The 27152-nt window shown below is 37.6% G+C and overlaps 1 protein-coding gene across 3 annotated transcripts in view; it reads left to right on the top strand.

The window, feature by feature from the left end:
• The window catches only part of GLP1R (glucagon like peptide 1 receptor), a 109474-nt gene that overhangs the window by 15618 nt on the left and 66704 nt on the right, over positions 1-27152 (top strand). For 2 of the 3 annotated variants that reach the window (XM_034428022.3, XM_034428023.2), the window contains exons 2-3: positions 12734-12799; positions 20700-20765. In XM_034428022.3, coding sequence (XP_034283913.2) covers positions 12734-12799; positions 20700-20765 — 132 coding nt within the window. The remainder of the gene's footprint in view (positions 1-12733; positions 12800-20699; positions 20766-27152) is intronic. The other variant, XM_034428024.3, reaches the window with a different exon arrangement.

Raw genomic sequence — 27152 nt, forward strand, 5'->3', positions numbered from 1 at the left:
ATAAAACTTTGCTCTCTCCAGATGTGCCTGGCACTTGCATTTGCAATATTTAAAAGTGAAATTGTATACATTTGAGGAAAAACTACATAAATGTCTAGGATAGTTCAACTTGAAAAATTACAGATCTTGTTCTAATCCTTCCTTTTTGTTGTTGAAATTTCTCTTAATCAGACAAGCATAAACGTTTGCTTATATTTCATGTTTCTAGACTGCCCTTCTCGCTTGAGGGTGCTGGACGATGTACAAATGTTATTATTTAGCCACATATTTTGTTTAACTAAATGACTGCGGTAAACTATCAGCTCTCCTCTTTATTATTGCCTGAATTGGAATACTGACAACCGGTTATTTCTGAACAAATCAGTATTAATATATTGCATCTGTCTGCAATGCTTTTATGCCTTTTAACACTGGAAATAGAGTATTATAATAATGTGTTCCTCCAGAGAATATTAAAATTGCATTGTGCTGTTCTGAATTTCACATGGTTTAGAAAAAGTAGCTCAGTTAATGATTAACTTTGAGATTTGAAATACCCACAGGTTTAGGTTTAGGTTTAGGTTTAGGTTTAGGTTTATTAAATTTGTATACCGCCCTTCTCCCGAAGGACTCAGGGCGGTGAACAGCCAAGATTAAAATACATACAATATAAAAATTAAGATGAATTAAAACAGAATTAAATCAAATTGGCTTCCCAAAATTTAAAACCCTTCGCCCATAAAATAACCCATTAAAATTTTAAGCCAGCCCGGCTTGCTGAAATAGGAAGGTCTTCAAAGCTCGACGGAAAGTACGGAGGTCCAGGATCAGTCGTATTCCTGGGGGTAGCTCATTCCAGAGGGCCAGTGCCCCCACAGAGAAGGCTCTTCCCCTGTCATCAGTCGACATTGCTTGGCCGACGGCACCCTGAGGAGACCCTCTCTGTGGGAGTGGATTGGCCGGTGGGAGGTTATCGGTGGCAGAAGGTGGTCTCGTAAATACCCGGGCCACAGACTTATGCCATATTTTTATGCTTCTTTTGTAGCATTGATATCACCTACAAATTAATATATGTATTACGCCTTGTAAGCCGCCCTGAGTCTCCGGAGAAGGGCGGCATATAATTCAAAATTAAAAAAAAATATGTATCTGAGTGTTACTGTCAGTTAGCAGGTGAAGCAAGACACATATTATTTCCTTACTGAAGTAATGGATTGATGGCAAAAGATAAAGAGGAATAACAAAATATTTGTCAAAGATATATTTATATACCAGTATAGCATGACTGTATCTCATTGGAAACATACTTTTTCCTGTTAATGACAAGTGTGTTAAGGTAATTCATGTCAGAAAGAGAAATCACAGAATACCCACCTTCGAGAGAATGCCAATGAAAGCATATAATTCTGTTACAAATCAATGAAAAATAATAGTATATTCCATTATTTTTTAGCTTGCCACCTTTTGCTCATTTTATTAGTAAAGAAAGCATGTGTGATGTTATGACTGCTTTGATTCATTAAATTACGTTCTCTTTAATTAAAGGATTTAAAGTACATAGTTTATTATAAGCTGTATGATAGCTACTTCCTTCTGCTTCATGTCTATGGAGCTTTTTCAAGCTGGACTTTCTGATTTTTCTTTGAAGACTTCTCATCCAAGAACCTGCTCACTTGTCATCCAAGAACCTGCTCTGACTCGATGGTGGGGAATGGAAGGATTTATACTCCTGGCAGACAGTTGGTCATTTGTATTATTTTAGAGAGTCATTGAGGCCACCTGGAGGTTTATCTGTATTGTTTGGGTCACCAGAATAATGCAAATGAACGTGGAGCCTTTTTGGAACTGCTGAAAGGACTGTGTTGTAGACTGGAAGTAGATCAGGGATGTCAAACTCAAGGCCCGCGGGCTGGATGCAGCCCACAGGATGCTTAAATCTGGCCCACAGGGCCAGCCTGGAAATAGCAAAGGATCAGCCCGCGGTACCTCTGGCAGCCAAAATGGAGCACGGGGGGGGGGGCATGCGTGGTCCCTGCATGGCCCATTTTCAGCCTGGATAGCCTCCTGCAGCACTTTGCTGACCAAAATGGCACCCCACACCTGTTTTGGCTGGCAGAGTGCTACAGGAGGCCGTCTAGGCTGAAAATGGACTGCATGGGGGCTGCATGTGCCCCCCTGCACCCTGTTTAGGCCAGCAAAATGCTGCAGGAGGCCATCCAGGCCATCTCCCCCCCTCCCGGGCTGGTCCATGGAGGAGAACTACAATGCTGATCCAGCTTTCGAAGAAATCCAGTTTGACACCCTGAGATAGATGATGTTGTATCCCCCCGCTCTGATGAGAGAGGGCTGTTCAGTTTTGACACAGATGGCCTCTTTGACCCCTCTTTCAAACCTCTCTGTCCAGAATGTGTACTTTGCTGCCTTCAGAAGGGTGGCCTTTGTCTTTTAAATGCAGATGGACTTGCTGAATCTTGTCCTAATGGGTTTGTTCTCCTGTATTAATGCATGGCACAACATAAATGCATGGCATAACATAGGAGAACAAACCCATCAGGACAAGATTCAGCAGTCCATCTATGTTTAAAAGACAAAGGTCACTCTTTTGAAGAGAGCAAAATCCACATTTTGGACAGAGAGGACTGCTGGTTTGAAAGAGGGGTCAAAGAGACCATGTATGTCAAAATTGAACAGACCTCTCTCAACAGAGGGGGAGGGATACGATATCATCTATCTCCAGTCTAGAACATACTCCTTTCAACAGTTCCAAGAAGACTCCACACCATTTGCACTACTGAGGTGATCCTGATGACACAGATAAACCTCCAGGTGGCCTGAACGACTCTATAAATTAGAAAGTGGTAAGGACAGGGGAAAGAAAATGTACTTTTCTCATGCAATGCAGAAAATGCAGGCATTGCTGTGCCCGCATCACCAGTGTCTCATGTTGAGTGACCAAGCTAGCCTATTCAATAGCTGCACGCCCAGAAACATAATGCTGCTAACCACCTCCACTGGTGAATCATTAATACATAGAGGTGTGTAGCTGTGCCTGCCTTTTCTGAAATCAACAAAGATCTCTTTAATTTTTCTTACGTTTAAAACGGGGCTGGTTTTTTTTACATCAATTTATCAAACCCTCTATTTCCTTGCCATAAGCACTGTCATTGTCATCTTGAATAAGACCCACTACTGTTGTATCATCTGCATCAGTGGTGGGTTGCTCCCGGTTCTGTCCGGTTCTTTAGAACTGATAGTAAAAGCGGCAGGAGGCTCCGCCCACCCACCTGGACATCGTAATTGACGGTCTGCGCATGTGCAGAAGCGCGCACATGAGCATAGCAAGTGCACACGCATGCTCCTGTTGCGAACCAGTAGTAAAGGTAAGTAGAACCCACCCTTGATCTGCATACTTCACAATATGGCTGGGGGCAAACCTAGTACAACAGTCATGGGTCAACATAATAAATACTGTCAAATGAGAAATCAATAAATTTCCACAATTTACTTCCAAGATGAGTACAAAATAAAGAGTTTGGTTAATATGGAACTATTTTAAGTAAAGAGGCAAACAAGAAATGAGCCAACTAAGCCAAGAAGATAGTAAACTGGAAGTAGAATTGCTTATAGTTTATTACCCTAATCAAATCAGGATATATTTGATATATCAGCTGAAGACCACCCGGAGGCTTCAGCTGGTACAGAATGCGGCTGCGCGGGTTGTTGCGGAAGAGACCCGATACTCCCATATTGCACCTCTCCTGCGCGGCTTGCATTGGTTGCCGGTTGCCCTCCAGGTGAGATTCAAGGTGCTGGTGTTAACCTATAAAGCCCTTCATGGCTTAGGCCCAGGCTATTTGTTGGACCACCTGCAACCAGCGTCAACTTCCCATCACCCAGTGCGCTCTCACAGAGAGGGCCTACTCAGGGTGCCGTTGGCTAGACAGTGTTGGCTGGCGACCCCCAGGGGTAGAGCTTTCTCTGTGAGCGCCCCCACCCTTTGGAATCAACTTCCCTTAGGGCTCCGGTTGGCCCCTGACCTTCGCACCTTCCGCCGTGAATTGAAAACCTGGCTATTTATGTCCCTCAGCCTGGACTGATGGGGTAGTATTTTTTAAAATTTTTAAAACTTTTCATATTTTTGTGTATATTTGTTGATTTTAACAGTTGCTTGGTCGATTGTTGTTGTGAGTCGCCCTGAGTCCTTGGAGATAGGGCAGCATACAAATTTTATAAATAAAATAATAAAATAAAATAAAATAAAATAAAATAAAATAAAATAAAATAAAATAAAATAAAATAAAATAAAATAAAATAATAAAATATAATAAAATAAAATAAAATAAAATAAAATAAAATAAAATAAAATAAAATATACCATGTGCTGCAGGAGGAATTCACAGGATTTAAAGAGAACATGTGGGTGAACTGTGGATAGAATACCAGGAAGGCAGGAAAGGAGTTCCTGCAGATTTTACTCTGCTGACTGTAGGGGGCTTGCTCATCTCCGTTCTGAGGCCATGAGCCCAATAAAGTTGTACCTGTTTATCTACTCACATTTGCATGCTTTAAAACTGGTAAGTGGGCAGGAGCTAGGCAAAGAGAAGCTCACCTCATCACATGACACTTGGGTCTCAAACCCGGGCTGTCAGCCCAATGTCTTTAACCACTGAGCCATTGCGCCGCCCTGTGTGCCAGAAGCCACGTAAAAACATTCAGCTTAACCTTCTGTGGAGCCTGCATTAAAGACACTGGATTCTACCAAGCTTCACTCTCTAAAACCCGTTTGGATATAGATATAGAATCTTCCAAACAGCAGAGCAAGTACACACTTGATGAATGCCACTTCGACCCAGGATCTAATGAAAAAGAAAAGTAAACGAACAACCAGAGCTATAATCTTAATCTTTTTCTCTGGCATTCTAGAGCAAAGAATAGCATAGTCATAGGGTGACGAAGAAAATGCCTTCCTTACTGAAGATTCAGTGACTGATGGGTGTGTCCCCCAAGTCACAGTAATCCTTAAAATCAATAAGATCATTTACCAGATAGTATTTGGGAGATTAGATAGTTTTAGGACTCAAAAATCATTGACTATCATTTTATTTACAGTATTTGTATCTTGCCTTTATTATTTTTACAAATAACTCAAGGCAGAGAATATATCCAACACAATTTCCTTCTATTTTCCCACAACTCTGAGAGGTGAGTTGGAGCTAAGAGTGAGTGACTGGCCAAATGTCACCTAGCTGGCTTTTATGACTAGGATGAGACTAGAACTCACAGTCTCTTGTTTTCTAGCCCTTTTAAACATCATTTACTCCACGAATGTCAAACTTGTGGCGTCACGTTGCCATCATGTGACATTTTGCAACATTTCCCCCCTTTCACAGAGCTGGGGTTGGCGGGGCCTGTGCATGATGCATCCGGCCCATGAGCCGCCAGTTTGACACCCCTGATTTACTCTATACTGTAATTCTGCCTTGTTATCAGCTGAGTCCAAAGCTACCAACATCTACAATCTCCAAACTACTATTCAATATATATCCTCCCCACTTAAACAGTCATCAGAGGCTGAGGTTAGTTTTCTGAACATGGAAGCATGCACTGGATGCTTTTGTCTCCTATTTCTGCCTGAAAGTTGCAGCTTTTCATTTGCTTGCTGTAGTCCAGTCCACCTATTGCATAATAGATTCTTAATCCAAAATCTGCTTTTTGATGCTTCTGCCTTTTCCATTGAGATGGGTATCTCTCCATAAACACTGAAGAGTAGCTCTTAGCTATTGATAGACCATTATCTGTCATTAGCTCCCACTTGATAAAACATCAGTGACCATCTGAGTCTATTAACAGAAAATGAATGGTTAGATGTCACAAAGGTACGGGAATATTTGCATGTGCCTGCATTTTCTCTGGCTCCTGTTGTAGTCAAGGGCTTTAGCTATGAGAAGTAAATCAAACGTCAAAACTTCCTGGGCTGAACTGCCAGAAAATGCAAAAGAAAAGAATCTGATGAGTCATTCTCCTCTTCTGGGACCTCAGTGTTAGTTGTAGAAAACCTAGAACAGTAGTGCAATAGCTGTTGATTTCCATTTTCTACATCTTAGAATATTTGAGTCAGGCTCTTAAGGACATTGCTTGTAGAAATCTATGTTATTAACACCTATCTGAGAGTTGAAGCTTGGATAGTTGAAGCCTGGATAAGGTGCCCTCCCCCTCTAAGCATTTTAATTCTATTTTAATAGAAGCAAACATAACATACAGGAAACTGGAATAATAAAATATTTTGTCATAAACATTGGTGTTTGAATACATAATAATGTTAAATTATAGCTGTTGAAGAGAAAAAAGTTGGCAGATGTTTCTCAGATTTAATCACAGGCACACCTTTCTTTCAGTTCACCTGATAATACTGCTTCAATGCTACAACATAATCCGAACAGAAGAGAACAGAATAACAGAGTTGGAAGGGACCATGCAGGTACATCTAGCCTAAGTAGGAGACCCTATACCAGGGGTGTCAAACTCAAGACCCGGGGGCTGGATATGGCCCACGGGGTGCTTAGATGTGGCCCGCGGGGCTGCTCTGGAAACAGCGAAGGACTGGCCTGCAGTGCCTCTGCTAATGAAAACTGAGCTCGGAAGGGCTATGTGCGGCCCTCTCAAGCTCCGTTTTCACTAGCAGAGGGTTGGAGGAAGCCATCACAGCTGAAATGGAGCTTGGGAGCCCGTTTTCATTGGCAGAGCGCTCAGGCCACCACAGGCACCCGGACATGAATGATATTGAACTGGCCACGCCCCCACAGGTCCCCAAGGTCAAACAACCCTGAGGCAGCCCTCAATGAAATCAAGTTTGACACCCCTGCCCTAGAGCATTTTTGACAGATGGCAGTGGAGTCTCTTTTTGAAAGCTTCAGTGATGAAGCTCCCACAACTTCTGAAGGCAAGCTGTTCTATTGGTTGATCAGCTATGTTTAACAGCATCTTTGAAGGATAGTGTACTATTTCACCATGCATAACAATCATTTCTAATAAGCATTTGTCAATTCTTTAAAATGTATTTGATTTTAAAATGCTAATTGCTACAGAAAAAGCTGTCACTAATCATTTGCAGATTCAAATATGGGTCATTCACATTTGAACACTCTTCTTTAAGGGAACCTTTCCTTCCTTCCTTCCTTCCTTCCTTCCTTCCTTCCTTCCTTCCTTCCTTCCTTCCTTCCCTCCCTCCCTCCCTCCCTCCCTCCCTCCCTCCCTCCGTCCTCTTTTATCAAAGATTGCAGCCAGAGTGGCAAGATAAAGATTATGGTAAACTAGACTATACTGATTCCTTTTTTTCCATTTATTTTATGTGTAAATGGGAAAACAAGCCTAGGGGAAGTTGGATTCATTTGAATATAGGGTTAAGGGTGCCTAAACATGCCTGGATACATAAACCACCAGCAAATCTTTGTCCTGGATAGTTTAAACATCTGGTTATTTAGATATACCTAAGCATTCTACCCACGTTTAACTTTATACAAAGGATTTTTCTTGATTTATTGGTCTTCTGAAGGGAGAAGCAGAGTAAGAAAATATGTGTACTTCCATCCATCTCATTCTCACAATGTTTTATTAAACCAAAATGTTTGTTGTTAAATATAAACAGTATTGCTTACATTTTCTGTCTTGATCTTTTCTGATGATCTTTTTATCTGCTGGTAGGTTTTATTGCTGCTTACTTTAGATTTGATTCAGTGGTAAAACATCTTCTTTGTGTGTTGCTCCATAATTTCTGAGACAAAATTTTATTATAAATCTAAATCATATAGTATTGTGACGGATTTATGTTGCATTTTAATTCTCTGCATCTGGTTTTATCTGCGGCATTACCTGAAAGCACCACTGCTATCTCTATATTTCCTACAGAAGTGCTGTTTCTAAATCCTGTCGCTCATGCTTAATAGTTCTTTCTTGATAGTAAGGGCAGAAATGCATTTACAAAAAGCAGCAATAATATGCACAGATTGGCTAGTTTCATTTGATTCTCTGTCCATGGAAGGAGTATAAATGAAATACAGGGTTGAGAAGTGGTTGCTATCTTGAGTGAAATAGAAAATAGAAATAGAAACTTTTGATCTGAGCATTAAGACCTAACTCTAAACTTCACAACTTGCTTTCCAGTTATGTATGTATGTATGTATGTATGTATGTATGTATGTATGTATTTAAGTAATTAAGTAATTAAGTAATAAGTATAAACATGGATTGGAGACGTAAAATAGATACAAAAAGAGGAAACATTAGGACAGGGATGGTAGGCACGCTGGTGCTCTTATGCATGCCCCTTACAGACCTCTTAGGAATGGGGTGAGGTCAACAGTAGACAGTCTTAGATTAAAATTTTGGGGGTTTGGGGATGAAACCACAGAGTCAGATAGTTCATTCCAGGCATTGACCATTCGGTTGCTGAAGTCATATTTTCTGCAATTGAGTTTGGAGCTGTTCACTTTAAGTTTGTATCTATTGTGTGCTCGTGTATTGTTGTGGTTGAAGCTGAAGTAGTCATTGACAGGTAGGACGTTGTAGCAGATAATTTTATGAGCTACACTTAGGTCATATCGAAGGCACGTAGTTTTTATCCTGCCTGCTCCTTTCTCTTTTAGGTTATGAAACACAGTGATAAATCCAGATGAATATGAACAAGAATCTAGGTGTCCCTGTTCCTATTTCAGTACTTTCACAAGTACACTATGCTGGCTGTCAATGTCTTGATTACCCATGTTGGACTACACATTCATTCATTCATTCATTCATTCTTTGTTCCTTTTGTCTTGAGAATATTGGAAGTTAATCTACTATATTTGGAATTTAGCAAATTTGGGAAATTTGTATAGAAAAACATATATAAACTTAAAATACTTATACTTCTGTGACTATCAATTTTCAGAGAATATTAATTAACTTTGCAAACAGTAAGTGACTGTGAATAGATGCTTATGCAGTGGTAAATGCAGTATTTGGCAACTGTGCACAAAGCTTATAATTCTGAGAAACATGGATGCTGTATGCTTTTATTAAATCCTTAATCCTGATAGTTCTAACAATAGTTGGAAGGCAAACTGTTAGTGAAAGATACTGAGCTTGAATTGGGACTATTTAGTATTTCTAGTAGTGAAGATTTTAGTGGCTATCTTAGCCTTTTCCCACCAACATGCATTGATGTTATATATTTGATATAAATCTATGGGCACACTTCAAAATTAAGACATTTTGGCATGAAACTGCGTTACCTTGGTACATAATTTTCTTTTAGCACAGTCTGTGCAACTCGGAAGTGTAATCATAAATTACATTAACAACACTTAACTTTAAAGGAGATGGTAGAAGGTAATCTAACAACCACTTTTATTGTACTGGATTTGTTTAAAGATGTCCTGGTTCTGTAACTTAAAAGGAGAGAAGAGAAAAAAACTTGTTCTTCTAATAGTGCAAGATGGGCATGGAAAAGAAGATTCTAAGAACATCCAGTATTATCAAATGTTATTTAAGCATATTCATGAAAAACAATTTTAGATTCATTATTTCCAAAGTGTCTCTTCTGTTTTGCTTCTCTTTTATTATTATTTCTCTTTTTCCTTTAACTATTGTCTTATTTTTTAATTCCCACTCACTCAAATATTATAGAACAATTTCTTTTATTCCTTCATTGTGATAATTTACAATAACATAAGTTATTGATCATTTGTAACATCAGTGGTTGGTCAAATATTCGTTTCACTTCTGTGTTATGTTTCTATTATGCATTTGTTTATAGAGTTGGTGTTTCTGTTTAGTGCTTTAGTATTGGTGTACTAAATGATTTGTCATTTGAAATTGGATTCAGTTTTGTTCGAGTCAGAAGGATTTTATTATATGACCAAAACACAATGGAGCAGATCAGTAATTTATTATTTCATGTGGAATGTTTTCAGAGATATAAAAACTTTTATGAGCAATCCATTAGAAAGTGATTTGAAAGAGTTTCAGGGGATATGGGGGACATGACCTCCTGAAAGTTGTGAGCAAATTTGAGAGGGACTGACTGCAGGATTCCTGAGCATGTAAAAAAGAACTTGTTCTATCTAGACAAACTGCCTGTCAGATTGGAGAAGCAAAATAGAGAAGAAAGCTTGAGGAAAGTCTTCCAGGACTCCCAAGTTTGTGTGAAGTCTCCTGGCATGTACATTCAAAGTTGAATTGCTGTCAGAACTGGTCTCTGTTTTGCTTGGATGAGCTGGCAGCTGCCTTGTTCAGGCAAAATAGAAGCGAGTTCCAACAAGGTTCCAATTGCCCATACCTAGACCCAATGTAGTCTTCATTTTTATGCTTGGAGGGCTTAAACAAATGCACTTAGCATTTTAGATGACTCCACAGCAAAATTTGGGAACTTCCTATTAAGGTATCTTTTCAAGAAGATGGAATGTGTCTCTGTTGTCATTTTTCTATGAACTGGATAGTTTTGAACAGAAAGAGGTCTGTTGGCTTAAAGCTAACATTTTTCTTTTTATTATCTGTTAAATGACTCTTCCAGTTTTCCCAGCAGCTTGGCTATTGCTGAACTTTCTTTCTACCCAGTGATGTATTGATAATGGCTATAAATGACATTGCTGTGCAAGTTAACTAGCCAGAAGGAAGATTCTAAAAGACTTAGCTGAAACATCAAAAATATGTATGCTTGTTGAATTAGCGCTTTGAAGAACGTTTCCATCCCATTTCCAGAATCTCATTTTCAAATTATTTATTTTAGATTAGGGGAGAAATTAATCCTAAATATCGGAAGTGGATAAAGAGAAAAAAGAATGAAAAGAGAAATGTGGAATGTGGAATACAAGAATTCATTTGTGACTACAGGAAGAAAAATAGACAATGTGTTTCTTTAATAAAATGTAATTCTTTGTTCCTTGTTAAACTTTGTTTCTTTAGGACACAAAGCTTATTAAATTCATTTGGAAAAACCACTTAATCTATACTTTATATAGATTTTAATACATAAATAGTATATTTTATGCACCTACATAAGGGGCTTATCATGGAATTATGAAGTTAAATGGGACCATTTAGGCCATTGTGTCTAACATGTCATTCAGTGCAGAAACACAAATTATTGTCTACTCTCCACTTTTCAGATCTGTGAAGAAGAGCCCACAATCTGTCTGAATAGCTGGTTCCACTAACCTACCTGAATATCTCTTATTCATAGGAAGGTTTCCTAACATTCATTTTGATCTTGCCCTCAGGTGATTCAAATCCATTATTTTGTATTCTTCTCTTTGAAACGATGGAGAATAGAATTGGCCATGTTCTGTGTGTCATGCTTTCAGATATTTAAAGAGTACATCATTTCTGCCTTAATTCTGTTTTCACAAAGCTGAACATTCTCAGTTCCTTCAATGTCTCTTCATTAGACTTTGTTTCTAGTCCTCTCATTTCCAAATCTCTTCTAATTTGTCTTTGCCAGCAATTTATATCAGGAAATATCCTAGTTTGACCTGTACAGATTTGGGTAATATGATTGCTTCCTTTTTTGTTTATTTATTAGTTTATAATATAGTATATAATACAAAAAATACAAAGGGAAATAGTAAGAAAATAGGGGAGGAAAAAGGAAAGGGAAAAGTGTAGGACAAGGGGAAAAAAGAAAGAAAAAGTGTTGACTTCCGACTCCCTTTGGTGTAATAGAATAAGATAATAACATCAAACCTCAACTTTTTTACTTTTACATAATAATATAAATACTGAAATATAGGTGTTTCTGTAACAACAACCTTATTTATCAGTAAAACCCAAAATCAAAGTTTCATTTTTTCCACTTCAAACACAAAGTCCAGAAGTGGTTTCCAAATAGAAACAAAAGTAATTGTATTTTTTTCTTTGATAAAAGCAGTCAGTTTTTCCATGTCTACACTAATTCCATCAACTTTTGCAACTATTCACACATTGTAGGAATCCAAGTGTCCTTCCATTTTTTGTGTAAAGTAAACTTGCTGCCATTAACATATATAACATCAAAGTTCCAAGTCTTTTTCCATTAAACCCAGAAGAAAAGTTTCTGGTTTCATTGTTATATTCACTTTGGGAATCTTCTGTATTAAGATGTAAATCCTACTCCAATATTGCTTTGCTTTATCATATGTCCACCATAAATGTACTGTTGATAGCTGATAACACAGTTTCTTTCAGCTGAGCCTAGTGAATTTTTTAAATCTTAGTTTAATTGAAAGATAAAAAATAGCATTGAAAGGATTGGTGTTTTACCATGTTCATTAACAAATTTGTGGACTGAACAGGCATTACAGAATTGGATCTTATACTTCTGAAAGCCTAGTGACACTATAGTACAGCTTGAGAATTTGTTCATTATCTTTGCCTATGGCATATTTTTATTCTCCCAAAGTGTATGGGAATGGAAGCGGGAGGCAAATTATGTCATTTTATTATTCTCCTGCATTCAAAATCCTTTTGCAATCCTGAAGCATATTCTGAGTATCAGAGGAAACTAAGTATGAAAAATAAAGAGTTCCATTAATTCTGGCTGAAAATGTCAAAAATAAAAGTTAAAACCGTGAAGAAATTACCAAAAGTCTTATTCAGTGGTAAGGTACCTGTTTTATTGACATTTCTAATTCCTGCTTGACTAATCATAAGGAAAGACACCCAAATGAAAATGAAAATATAGCATAGTAGGGTTCTTTTGCCTTATTAATATGTATGTCTCTGTATATTTTTCCTTACTTAGGTGTCTGAACATCAGCATTTGGATCACCTAGCTGAAAAGTTGGAGCAGATTGAGAAGAATGGTTCGGTAAGATTGTCAGCATTCTTTCAGTAATTGTCTCCTATCTAATTCATATACCATTAGTGCATATTTTGTTTAGAGATTTATATATCCAGCATAATTGTTCTATTCAATATATACTAAAGCTCAAGGTTACTTGTTTTCAGTTTAGTATGCTATACAGGTAGTCCTTGACTGATAACAAAAATTGGGACCAGAACATTTGTTGCTAAGCAAGGTGGTTGTTAAATGAGTTGTGCCCAATTTTATGACCTTTTTGGCCATGATTGTTAAGTGTACACTGCAGTTGTTAAGTGAATTATATAGTTATTAAGCAAGTGTAGCTCCCAACATCGACTTTCTTGTCAGAATCCAGCTGGGAAAGTTGCATATGGTGATCATGTGACCCCAGGATGTTGCAACCATCGTAAATACATGGTTACCAAGCATCCAAATTTTGGTCATATGACCATGGGGATGCTGCAACAATAATAAGCATAAGGATCGGTCATAAGTCATGTTTTTCAGTACTGCGGTAACTTTGAATGGTTGCTAAACAAATAGTTGTAAGTCAAGGACTATCTGTATAGACTCAACCTTTATGGCATAAGGTGATTTACAACCTGGTCTCTATGATTTGTTCATTAATTGATTGATTATGTGGCATCTAGTTACATAGACAGATGTGCCAGCAACCGCATGACAATCTGTACCTAACTGGTCTTCCAGTGATGTACTCATTACCACTGTAACTGAGTCCAGCCACCTTGTTGCTAGTCATTCTCTTAGCTTTCTTTCCAACTTAACTGGCATTAGAGCCTTTTCCAGAAATACCATGGTTTGCAGTATTCTGATCTTCATATGTACAGACATCATGGCAATTGAATATTTTGGTATTCTTTCTCAATTATCCAGCATGCATCAGGAATTATGTCTTGTTCACTAAATCATTTTGGAAATCCAGGTGATAGCAGTAGATATGGCATTGTAATGCATATAGTGCATTAATTTAAATTTAGAATTTAAATAATAGTACAGAATACTCAGGTAAGACTATGGTGCAGCCCAAAATATTTGGCTGCTTTTGTGAACTAATCTAAACATGGAAAGATGCCTCCAACTTCTCTCCCTCTTTGAGACTGTGCTGTCCTTGTGTTAAAGATACAATCACTTGCTAGACTGCCCAGTTATATGTTTGAAGCTATAAGACTGTGATGGCAAACCTATGGCACGCATGCCAGAGGTGGCACTCAGAGCCCTCGCTGTGGGCACATGTGCCGTCGCCAGCTGCTCTTCTAGTTTCCGGTGCACCCGCTGATCTTTGCGTGTGCCAGAAACCTGGAAACCTGGTCTTTGTGTTTCCAGGGCTCTGGTGCATGCGAAGACCAGCATGCATGCCGGAAACCAGAAGACCAGGTGGCCATCGCATGCATGCACACTGGCCAGCTGGTCTTCAAGTTTCCAGGGCTGCGGTGTGTGTATGCGTATGCGCACGCGCACGCGCGTTCTGGTTTGGGCACTCAGTGCCGAAAAGGTTTGCCATCACTGCTATAAGAAGCTATAGAAATGATAACAGAAGTGCTGTTTGTGTAATGATCAAGATAGTCTTGATTTCTTGATAGTGCAAGTCTTATTTCCTGTAGGAAACAGCTGTGCAACTTTCTAGTTTTCTTAACTGTCTAAGCTGCCTTCCATTTTGTCTTGCTTTACAGCTGCCTAAACTCAAAAAATTTTGCTGTTAAAAACAGGATGTTCAGAGATTAATTGATAGAAACACTTACATGAAAATCATACTCATGACATATGAGAACAGAATGTGGCGTGCATGAAACTAATATTTGGCAAATTGTTTTGCTGTTAGTCTCACAATGTTAACATGTCATAATCCAATTAAGCATCCTTAAATGAGTAAGCACTGTGGTATTTATGGCCCAGTTAGGTGGCAGCACATAGCTGAATTTTGCTGATCTTGGAAAACTGAACAAGGTTATAATACTTGGAAGTGAGCTCATCAAGAAATAATAGGATTGTATACTACTAGAGTGGGACTTGAAGCATGATTTCAGAAGGTGGAAATGGCAAATAATAGGAAAATATTAAGAAAAATGCCCAATAAGTCATCAAGAAGACTTCATCATTTATTTGTGACTTTCAAACTTCTGAATGCTTAGTGAACTGAAGTACCTTCTGGAGAGCAGTCTTTCAAATCAGATTGCTGGTGAAAGTGGCTTCTTTCCCCTAGCACTATTTCTCCCAGAATAGATGAGGCAAAAGGTACTTTGGCTTCAGGGGTGTAAGGACAGATTGATGTATGTGAATTCCTCCTCAGAATGCAGAATAGGGCAAATGTTAAAACAGTTGGATGGTGAAAGCAGCTTCACTCCATTTACAAGAGAAGTCCCAGTGCATGCATCTGTTATCTGAAAATCAGATACTGTACATGCATTAATATGAAAAAGTAATTTATGCACTTTTGGCATCCATCCCAATATGGTGTTTGCAAAATTATTTCTGAGTGTTTAAAACTACTTAAAATAATCATAGGAGGAATGGCTAATTAGAACTGATCAGTACACTGAATATATAGGCATTGGATCCTGAGTAGGGTGACAACAGGTTCAGAGGAAGTTATCCTGGGTCATAGATAATGAATTAAAGCAAGCAGCTTCCTTTGTCTGAAACAGTAACTTTGAGACATAGTCTTATTCTTCATTTGCAATCACTTGCCATTAGGAAATGCAAGACCCATGAAATTATATACTAGAGATTATGTTTAATAGTTTTGTAATTACTGCCTTGTGTCTTCAGCTTAGCTTAGACCTAACAGTTTAAAGTTGGCATGGCCAAAAAAAAAAAGTAGTGAAAATATAATAATAGAATGTATTTTTCAAAGAAGGTTTGAAGCTGAGAATTATTGTGCTGCTCCATAGGTTTCATCGTTTTAAATTGCTCTTGTTTGTGCTACAGACTCGCATTTTTTTCTAAGTTTATTAAAATAGAAATAAACTGATGTGTGAATCATAACAAATGTTCTACTTTGATTTTTTAAAGTTTTATTTTAATTATAGTTAGGTGCTTTGTACCTTGGTGGAAACTTGGTGGAAAATATAGTAAATTAATTATTCACAATGACTACAAGTAAGATTTCCAAAATTCCACACATCTATTGGCAAATAGGTAGAAAGGAAGTATTAATTATCTAACCAAATCCAGTCTGCTTTCAAGCCAAAAAACCTTTGATTTGCTTTACTGCCAACTATTCAGTGGGAACAGGATGAACATGAATATCAGTATAATCAGTATCATTTCATACCCTTAATATTTGTATCTTGCTAGAATGTTTGGGAATTGGAATGCTATTTCTGAGAGCTCACTTCTTTCAAGGTTAGTTTCAGTGAACAGTATTAAGAGTTCTGTTCATGGCAGGTGAGATTGTAAAGTCTTGAAGAGTTTCATAACTTTTCCTCAGTATGGCAATCTATCTTCCCATTCTGTCTGAATTGGGTGGGATATGGGTTGACTGCTGGTGGCTGGAGAAAATGATGACACTAATAAATCGGTGTATATTGCAGTAACTATGCCTATTGGCTCACAAATCAGAAGCCGACCACAAACTGTGACTTCTTTCTTTATTGTATTCTGAAATTAAACCAAGTAGAGTTCCCAGTTCAGACAATATGTTAAATGAGCTACAAATAAAATTGCTGTGATTTGCTTGCAAGCAGATTTTTAGGGGTGGGGGTGGAAATGAATCATGGTGTTTTCCCATGTTCTGCAGATTGAGTCTAAAACCTGAGTGGATTACAGAAATTATTTTACATTGAAATAAAAGTTGTTGTTGACTTTTTTGAAAAAGTATTGTAATCAAGATTAAGCAGGCATAATACTAGACATTCTATCACATACTGTATTATCTCACTGTTTACCTCTATTTTCAGTTTCTTATTCTTTTTGTATTATTCCTTCTACGTTGAATTTTAGATTGTAAGTCTATCTAGGCAAAAAATGGGACATATTTCCTGAAATAGCTCTGCTTTTGATATACTTACTTTCTCTTGTTTGCCAGAACCCAAGATATGTCAAGTCACCTTCATCATCATCAAAAATTCTGTCTGGTTATATTTCTTGTATTGCAGAGTCATGTGAAACATAAGGCTCCTCATAGCAGACACGTAATCTTTATAGTTTCGATTTGATTGAAGTTGTTTTAATTTTTATATTTCATAGAAAAACAGGTAGTCCTCAACTTACAAAAGTTCATTTAGCGACCACTCAAAGTTACAACAGCACTGAAACTTATGACCATTTTTCACACTTATGACTATTGCAGCATCCACATGATAACATGATTTACATTCGGATGCTTGACAACTGACTCATATTTATGACAGTTGCAGTGTCCCTGGGTCCTGTGATCCCCTTTTGTGACCTTCTGACAAGCAAAGTCAACGGGGAAGCCAGATTCACTTAACAAACATGTTACTAATTTAAGAACTGCAGTGATTCACTTAACAAATGTGGCGAGAAAAGTCATTAAATGGGGCAAAGCTCACTTAATAAATTTCTCATTTAGCAACATAAAGTTTGGGCTCAATTGTGTTTGCAAATTGAGGACTACCTTTATTAATCATTAATGTAGGTCCACTCTTGTGGATCTTATCCTGAGAGTTGTATAATTGCAATGGTATAAAAACAATGAAATAAGCTTAAACTAAAATAGTGGCATTCATTGAAATGCATTACTGAGTCATTGCTGCTGGCAAAAAGAGATTAAAAAATGATGTGTAATCAAGAAGCCTGCTATGAGTGGCATTGCAGTATCACTCTGAAGGAACAGGATTTTGCCCAGAATTTTTTTTAAAAAATTGTTAAGGATATTGTTGAGTGACACCCGAAGTTGTGGCTTATGAAGCAGAGTACCATTAGAGTTTTACTCACGGAAACGGTTTGAGAGTAATTGTGAATAACATACAGACAAACTGGGTTTTATAGTATTTTACTTTTAGGGAAAAGCAAAATCATAGTCCATCATCATCATCATCATAATCATCATCATCATCATCATCATCATCATCATCATCATCATCAGCATTATTATTATTATTATTCAGATGAAATTTTATAATTATGTAAAATTTATAATTGTATATAATTTGGGTTTATATAAAATTATAGCACTACTGTGAAAATTGGGATTCTAGTTAAAATGGTTATTTCATCCCTCTATTTCCCTTGTCTAAGGAACAGATTTTCTGTTGTATATAATCCAGCTGTAGTTGCACAGTGCTTTTGGAGAACCAGTGGAAAGGTATCACGCTTTACTCAGACAGATGCTTAAATTAGAAGGCTTGTAGGCAAAGATTTGGAGGCATAACTCTCTTGTCTTTTTAGAAGCATTGGAGATGGTTCTATGGAAGTCTTTAATAACAAAGAAAAGCGGCATGATAAATGGTAAAATTCATACCATATATTTAGTGTAACCAAGATTGAAAGTTTCTTTCTCTTGTCCTTGCATCACAGCAGGCTGAGAAGCATTGATTTCTTACTGGAAGTAATAGTTGATTCCCATGGATTGTTATTGTAATGGACCAGTCTTATCTCAGGCCTTCTTCTGACCACACCCATTCAGACAAGAATAAGCCTCTGCCTATTAGGCATGAACTCTTGAAATTGCTTTTGATGGAATCTGGCTGAGTTATAGTTATGGGAATAAAAACTGAAGGATTGTCTTCACATAAGCAGCCTTAAGGGAGAGGTATTCATAATAGACTGCTTATGCTGACCGCAAAATGACAAGCTTTGACATTGCCAGATAAATAAAATAGCTATGTGCTTGCATCAAAATTATCTGAAGCAATTGTGTCAGTTGCATAGTAACATCATTATGCATGTAGCATCATTGTCTTCCTTCTTTTGCTACCATAAGCATTGACTCCTGAAGGAAAGGCGGCTATCTATAAATTAATAAAATAAATGTCTTTTTATATATTGAACCACATGTTGGGTTATAGGGAATTAGGAGTTTTCTGTCTTGAATTAAATATTTATATTTTTAAAATTCTTTGGTATATTCCTTAAACATTTTAAAACTGAATTTCCTTTTTAGGCTTACTACAGCTTTTTTCCGTTCTTTCACCACTCCAGGGACATGATGAGAAGATTCCATCAAACAGCACACATGTGTGTTTTTAATTGCACATGAAAACTAGTTCTGGATCCAATTCTGCAGTTGAGGCCAATATTATTCTGTAGGAAAATTACTGACTTGCTTATTTATTATGGTTGTTTGGGTTCCCTTTTGTTCCTTTGTTTGGAATAATTTCCATTTTCTGAAAAGAAAAAAAAGCTGGTAACAAGTTGGTAGTTTCATTTCCAGAAAGATTCACTTATCTTTTTCATTCAAGTTTTGAAGTCATTTTTAAAAATGTAACCTTATCGCCTAGAGCACAGCAAAGATTAAGCTATATATTGGATATCCTGCACAGCTCTGTTAGATTTCTATTTCCTTTGTCAGATTTTATTATTGTTTACTAAGAATGTTATTTACTGTTAATATGAGGAAGGATTGTGATTATTTTTTTATTCCTTGCCCACTTTCTACTGTACACTTAGCTTACTCCTTTACAATCTTATTACTGTATAATTTTGTCAGTTGAACTGTCTTCCTTCTTATTTATAAGGCTTTGTCACTGAAATAGGAAATAGAATATGGACTATAGAATCATAGGGCTGGAAGGACCTTGAAGGTCTTTTTTTATATATTTGTATTTTATTTTATTTTATTCAGAACATAGTTAAATAGAAAACACAAAACTCTATAAAAATCCAAGAAGACATAAATGAAAAAACAGGAACCACAAAACAGTCAAAATGTTAAAAAGCACATTATCAGTGCGTGGCAAACCTGTGGTAAAATTATATGAGACCCACCTCTGTTCTTAACAATAGCACTTATATAGTGCTTCTTAGTGCTTTACAGTCCTCTCGAAGTAGTTTACAGGGTCAGCATATTGCCCCCAACAATCTGGGACATCATTTTAGTGACCTTGGAAAGATAGAAGATTGAGTCAACCTTGAGCCAGTGAGACTCAAACTGCTGGCAGAATTAGTTTGCAGTATTGTGTTCTAACCACTGCACCACTACAGCCACCAAGGCTCCTCTTTTTCCTATTGCAGCTTTTCTTTGTCTTTTTACTTGAACAATTACTTACTAGCTCTTGGACCATAATCTTTGCCCACAATCTGAAATTATTTGTTGCTAAATTAGATATAATTTGTTATAATTAGATATGTTGCTGTTAGAGATAAAAGATATATATGTTTAATTGATGAGGGTCAAGAATTTTTTATGCTCTTCTTGATATATGAAATATTGAAGTATTTTAGTGTTTATTTAAATGTATGGATAGTTGAAGTCAACAATACATACTGTATTTAAATGTGAACTTGGCTTAGCCGATTAGCTGTTTCACTGTTGAATGCCTAATTCTCATTATTTGTGTGGAGGATACAAGTTACTCACTATGTTTATTTTGTGTTTCAAAGTGAGAACAAGCCTTTAAATCAATATTTCAAATTGTTGATGGAAGAACGCAGAAAACTGTGAAACTCAGGTGTAACATAGTTGAACAATGTATTCAAAATCCCTTTGATGATGGCCTGTTCTGATGGCCCTTTCACCTTATTTTGCCACTAAATTGTGTACCTCTTGTTCCCTAGAAGAAATGAGCCCCCAGTTCATTACAGACAATGAGCAGTAACTTTGGAGGCTGAGTCATTTTCCGATTTTAACTTCTCTTTCCATCTTACCCAATTCTACACCAAAATGCCTTTTTTGAAATACAAGAAACAAAATCATTGCCTTATTCTTTTTTTTATTTGTAGTACAGAGCTTTTGATCCTCAACTTATATTTATCTTATTTCTAGATTGTCAGTAGATTGTCAGAGAAGAAATGGGAATTGCCTGTTCCCCAGCTTATACCTTCATCACCAGTGAGTACTTTATCTTCATTTGCTCTTCAGATAGTGCATCTCTCTTTTTCCACTCCTCCTTTCCTATTCTTTAAATAACTGAACTCATATTAGCTATTCCAATAGATGAAAACAGGCTCATAAAGTGGTGATGTATTTCATTTGAAGCTGTGATTCATGTTAGTGCCCTCCTGTGCCTTGTTCGCTTTAGTTGCAACCTTTTAATCTTTCAAAAGACTTCCTGCGTCAAAGCAGTGTTTTGTGATTTGATTGGAAAATAAAAAACACAGAAAGAATTGTATAATAGCTGCTAAATGCATCTTCTTATCTAGAACATTTATCTAGAACATTGTAACACGATCACCTGAAAGACTTGACACCATTTTGGCACCTGGCAGATGAAACCCATAACCCCCCCCCCCGCCCCCCCAAAAAGGCAAAAGAGAGTGAAATTCCATCTCGGTCACCTTATAGTTTCTTAGATTGTAATACATTTTGTTATCGTTTAATGTGAGCTCATGAATGAAAAGTGGAATATAAATCTAATAAAATATAATTGATTGATAAATGATTGATTGATTGGTTGGTTCGATTTATATGCCGCCCTTCTCCGGAGACTCAGGGCGGCTTACAATGCGTTAAGCAATAGCCTTCATAGTTTTGTATATACCTGCTTAGTAGGGCTTTCGCCCCCCCCCAGCGGTGTTCTTTTTTATACAAAGTCAGTTTATTACCCCCACAATCCGGGTCCTCATTTTACCTACCTCAGAAGGGTGGAAGGGTGAGTCAACCTTGAGCCTGGTGAGATTTGAACTCACAGTAATTGCAGGCAGCTGGCAGTTAAGTACTACTTAACAGCACTTTAGTCCACTGCGCCACCAAGGCTCCTAAATCCTAAAGGCAATTGGGACCAGAATTTCTATTGCTAAAGCAATGCAGTCATAAAGCACAATGTTACCTGAATGTGATGCTTAGTATCAGTAATTCACGAAATCCCAATTGCTGGTGTCACCTGAGGACTGTATGGGTCATTAAGGGAGAACCTCATGCAATTTCAGCTTCCCCATTGACTTTTTTTGTGGGATGATGGCAGGGAATGCCAAAAGCCATAATCAAGTGTTCACAGCTCACTGCAATATCCTAACTGCCTATTAGACACTAAGCACTAATCTTTTTTTTTTATTTTTAATAAAAGTTTAAAAATTAAAAAAAAAAGACACTAAGCTCCCAGATCACAATCTCAAGACTACAAGGACACTGTGATAGCCTGAACTCCAAGGACCAGCCTGAACTCCAAGGATCAATTGTATATTGCACCCAAAATTATTTTTGTAATGTTTGGCTAATATAACAACAAACTTTTGTACTGAATTACTATATTTAGAAAAAATCCTAATCAGCTGTTTAAGTTGATTGGTGTAAAATGTAGAATAGCTGTGATAATTTCTCTTATATATGGGATAGGAGAATGGGGGTCATTGCATCTCACCTGAGGACAGGTGAGTAAGAAAGTAACAACTAAATTGGATAAAGCTGTGCAAAGCTTTAAAGGAATGCTTTGTTTCTGATGAAATTTCAGAATTATTTTCTAGAAGGATGAAGCTCTTCTTGCTCTTTTGCAATATAGCTGTTACTATGCAAAGAGGCTGAAATAGCTGTTCTTCAGCAAGATTAAGAGATGCCTTCTCCTGTAGTGTGGCCAACCACAAATCGGGTGGCTGCATTACCAAGTGAGAAGCATATGCCTCAGAGGCAGTCCATAGACAATTTCACTCCCTAAACTTTGGCTGGCAGGTCTTGAAAGAGGCAAGCCAAGAAACCCTTCCTCTCTCTTTGGTTTCCACTGGTTAAAGTTTCTGGGCAGTGCATCAGAGGAAAACAAGTTGATAGTGCTGCTCACCAATTTCTTTTTCTTGCCAAGTGGTCAAATATCCTGTTTGCAGGTGGTCGTTTATTTAAAAAAAATATTTGCTTTTGCTTTGGGGATGGGTGCTGGTGCTGGAATAGTTTATGCTTTGACTCTTACTTATTTAGGACCCCAACTTTTTTATTGACTTGAATACTCAAGAGGTAACATAGACAACTTAGTATTTGCTTTAGTCAGGATTATGAAATATTTTCAACCTGTGAGATGACAAAATAGTCTGTACTTCAATTACTTTTCCGAATAGAGATAATTCTTGCTTAACGATGGTAATTGGAACTAGAATTTCCATTGCTAAACAACATAATCAATGTTACGTCACATGACTGCATGGCTTAATGATGGCAATCCCAGAAGTTCCCATTGCTGTCATTAAGTGAGAATTACTGACCAATGTGAGGAACATTGCTGCCAAGTGGGGGAGTCTTACTAAAGTGACTTGCAGCCTTTTCTGCAACCTTCCTCATTGACTTTGCTTGCGGAAGCTGGCAGGGAAGGTAGCAGATGGCAATCACATGATCCACAGGGCATTGCAACTGGTGTTCCTATGAACTGGTTGCCAAGTTCCCAGATCGTGATCACATGATCACAAGAATGTTGTGTCAGCTGGAATTTCAAGAACTGATCATAAGTACCAGTCATTCAGCACAATCACAACTTTGAACAATCACTGAGCAAGTGATCACTAAACAATGACTACCTGTAAAGCAATGTGTGTCCATGATAGATGTACATGCAATTGGCAGGAGTACTAATCACATCGTTCAGTCATCCTTCCCTTTCTTTGCAGTAGATTCCTTCTTTGTAAGATGTAACTTAGGTTCAAAGGCAAAGAGCTGTTTCTCACTATTCTTTTTAAAATTGTCATTTTACTTTTAATTTCATGATTGTTCCAAGAGATTCAATCTGGATGGGTATTAAATCTGACTTTGGTTCTTGATCATTGAAAAACACTCCTGAGTGTTTCTTGTTTGAGTCATTTATTCAAAATGCATCCATAAGATTTTCAGCATGAAGGCCTGAATCTGACAAGTGGCAAATATGAATTTTCTATTGTTGTCAAAAATTAAAATTGGTTTATAAAATTGGCAATGCATTTCCATTTGATTTTTATTTCAGTTCTTTATTCAGTTGGATAATTGATAATTCTGAGATTAAATGAAATGTGGTGCCAGAATGAAGAATTTCTTTGATCTCTGCACAATTTGTACTCCGTATCTATCTCATCCATTCCATTGCCATCCCATGTACAATTTATACTGTCTTTTGCTTTTCACATATTTTCTCATCTTAGTGAAACATGTACTCAACACATTGTCCAATTCTATGAGAAATCATAATGTTCCCAGAAGTATACTTAGGTATAAGATCTGCTGGAGGTTTTGTGTTTTGAGATCTGCTTTATGATATTTTCCCTCCAGTCAAGGCACATTCAGAGCCTTCACTAACCAATCTGGGAGTCTTGATTTAGTTAGGAAATTTAAAGACAAAGTTCAAGAAATTATTGTGAGCTTAAAAATTGAATAAAAATATACAAAACCTAATTTCCAACCCACCAGTTTTCATCATGTACACAATATATATTTATTGATTTCCACTGAACTCCCACAATGTTAAGGACTACAGAAAAACTCTCTGGATTATCATTATGTCACAGAGTCCTCCTGTGTAAGAAATATAGAATATCTGAAATGCTTTCTGTAAAATGGAATGTAAAATGTAATTCCTGATAGAAATGTGGTAATTTAGCAAGAGGGCTTAAGCTTTGATGGAACAAAACATCGTATCTGACATAGCTACTGCTATATGCATTGGCATATGATGTAAGGCACTTTCCTGGTACAGATTGTGTTAACATACCTTGCAGTTAAAGAAAGAATTAAATTCTACAATTACATTTTCAGTTGGGGTTATTCTGAGTTTATTTAGTCAGAAGCATTTGACTAGGTTTATGCGTTTTAAGGGGGCTGAGGATGAATGTTCATTAGATTTTTTGGGAAAGTTATTTATGTCAAAACAACATTTCATGAAAATGCTCATATGTATTCCTTGTTTTTACTTGTAAAATGTCTTTTATGTGTATTATATGTTAATATACATTTTGATTTGATTTTCATTCTTTCGTAGTATTATTTAAGTTAATCTGATATATGTTGTCTGAAAATTATGGCCAAAGATTCTTCTGAATGTTATTTGCCTGAATTACAGCAACATGATGTTTCTATTAAAATGGAACCCTATAAATTGGGCATTCTTGCAAGAGGGGCTATCTTATTATTTTTATTATGGTTTGTTAATAATATTCCAAAGCCTGGCTAGGCATAATATAAAAACCACTACAGACTGTGGTTAAAGTCTTTGCTTAAAATAATAAAAATAATATTCCTTTATTTCATTTCGGTAGAAGGAATTTTTATATAATTCATAAATTATATATACTTTAAATTCTGTTAATAAGTGAATTTTGCCCCATTTTATGACCTTTCTTGCCACAGTTATTAAATGAATAACTGCAGTTGATAAGTAGGTAATGCGGTTGTTAAGTGAATCTGGCTTTCCCATTGATTTTGCTTGTCAGAAGGTCATAAAAGGTGATCACATAACCTTGGGACACAGCAACGGTCATAAGTACCCTGTTTTCCCCCAAATAAGACATCCCCAATCGGGCTTTTGAGTGCATGGCAATAAGGCCAAGCGTTTATTTCAGGGTTCAAAAAAATATAAGACGGTCTTATTTTCGGGGAAACACAGTATGAACCAGTTGCCAAGCATCTGAATTTTGATCACATGATCATAGGGATGCTACAAATGTTGTAAGTGTAAAAAATGGTCATAGGTCACTTTTTCAGTACCATTGTAACTTTGAAAGTCACTAAATGAACTCTTGTAAATAGAGGACTACCTGTATTTATTTTAGCAAAATTTACTAAAATCATTAAACTTTAGAAAAGCTTATCATAGTAATATGATAACTAATAGTTTGGGATTAATGTGACACAACATGACACTGCAGGCTTACAAAGATAGAACATTCCTTTGACGTTTACTGGACTTTTTAATGCCAAATATTTTATTTATTTATTTATTAAATTTATATTGCCACCTATTCACCCATGGCGACTCAAGCAGCTTATAGAATAAAAGACCACATTTAAAACAATAAAAAATAACAAAAGGAATCAAATAAATTAATATAGTACAATATAACAAAATCACCTCCCACCCCCTGCCCCGGTGACAGAGATCACACAAGCCATTTAATGAGTTCTATCCCACTCTGTGTTCCGCAGGCCTGCTGCCAGAACCAGATCTTCAGCACCTTCCGGAAGAGTATTAAGAGTGGGGGCCATTCTAATATTTGGGGGAATGATGTTCCAGAGAGAGAGAGTCACCATAGAGAAGGCCCTTCTTCTGGGTCCCACCAGGTGTATCTCACTCAGGGATGAGACCCACAACATTTCCTGCTTCCCCGCTCTGATGGGTCAGATAGATGTGACTGGCAAGAGATGGTCCCTCAGATAACCTGATCCCAAGCCATGAAGGGCTTTAAAGGTGACAACCAGCACCTTGAATTGCACCCAGAAGCAAATTGGCAACTAATGAAGCTCCCGCAGGAGAGGTGATACATGTGCACATCAGGGTCTGCACAAAACCATGTGGGCACTGCATTTTGAACCAACTGGAGCTTCCAGATGCTCTTCAAGGGCAGCCCCATGTAGAGCGTGTTGCAATAGTCAAGACAGGAAGTGACTAGGGCATGAGTGACTGTGAGTAGGGACTGTTGATCCAGGAAAGGGCAAAACTGGCACACAACCCGCAGTTACGCAAAGGCCCTCCTGGCCACGACTGCCATCTGCTCTTTGAGCAGGAGTCGTGAGTCCAGAAAAACCCCTAGATTACGCACAACAGGGTCTGTTTGGGTTAGTGCCACTCCATCCAAGATCAAAGGTGGCAATTCTCCCTGTGCCAGCATACCCCGAATCCAGAGCCATTCGGTCTTGCAAAGGTTTAGTTTCAACCCATTGCTCTCCATCCAGGTCCTAACAGCCTCCAGGCACTGCAAGAGGGAGGACATGACATCACTTAACTCACCATGGGCTGAGACATACAGCTGAGAATCATCAGCATATTGGTGATATCTCAGTCCATTGTGATGGATGATCTCACCCAGTGGCTTCATAGCAATGTTGAACAGGAGCAGAAATAGTACCAAGCCCTGCGGAATCCTGTAAAGCAGTGGGCAAGAGCTGGATCTCTCCCCTCCTATCTACACTGACTGAGAGCGGCCGCAGAAGTGAACCAGGATAGCACAAGGCCTCCCACTCCCATTCCCCAAAGCCGCCCCAGGAGAATACCACAGTCGATGGTATTGAATGCCATCAAGAGGTCAAGTAGAGCAAGGATGGATGCACTACCCCCATCCCTCTCCTGCCAGAGATCATCCAAAAGTGCGACCAATGCCGTTTCTGTCCCAAATCCAGGCT

Source organism: Pantherophis guttatus, chromosome 1 (assembly GCF_059756535.1).
Source record: "Pantherophis guttatus breed Tessera chromosome 1, ASM5975653v1, whole genome shotgun sequence".
In the NCBI taxonomy this organism is placed as follows: Eukaryota; Metazoa; Chordata; class Lepidosauria; order Squamata; family Colubridae; genus Pantherophis; species Pantherophis guttatus.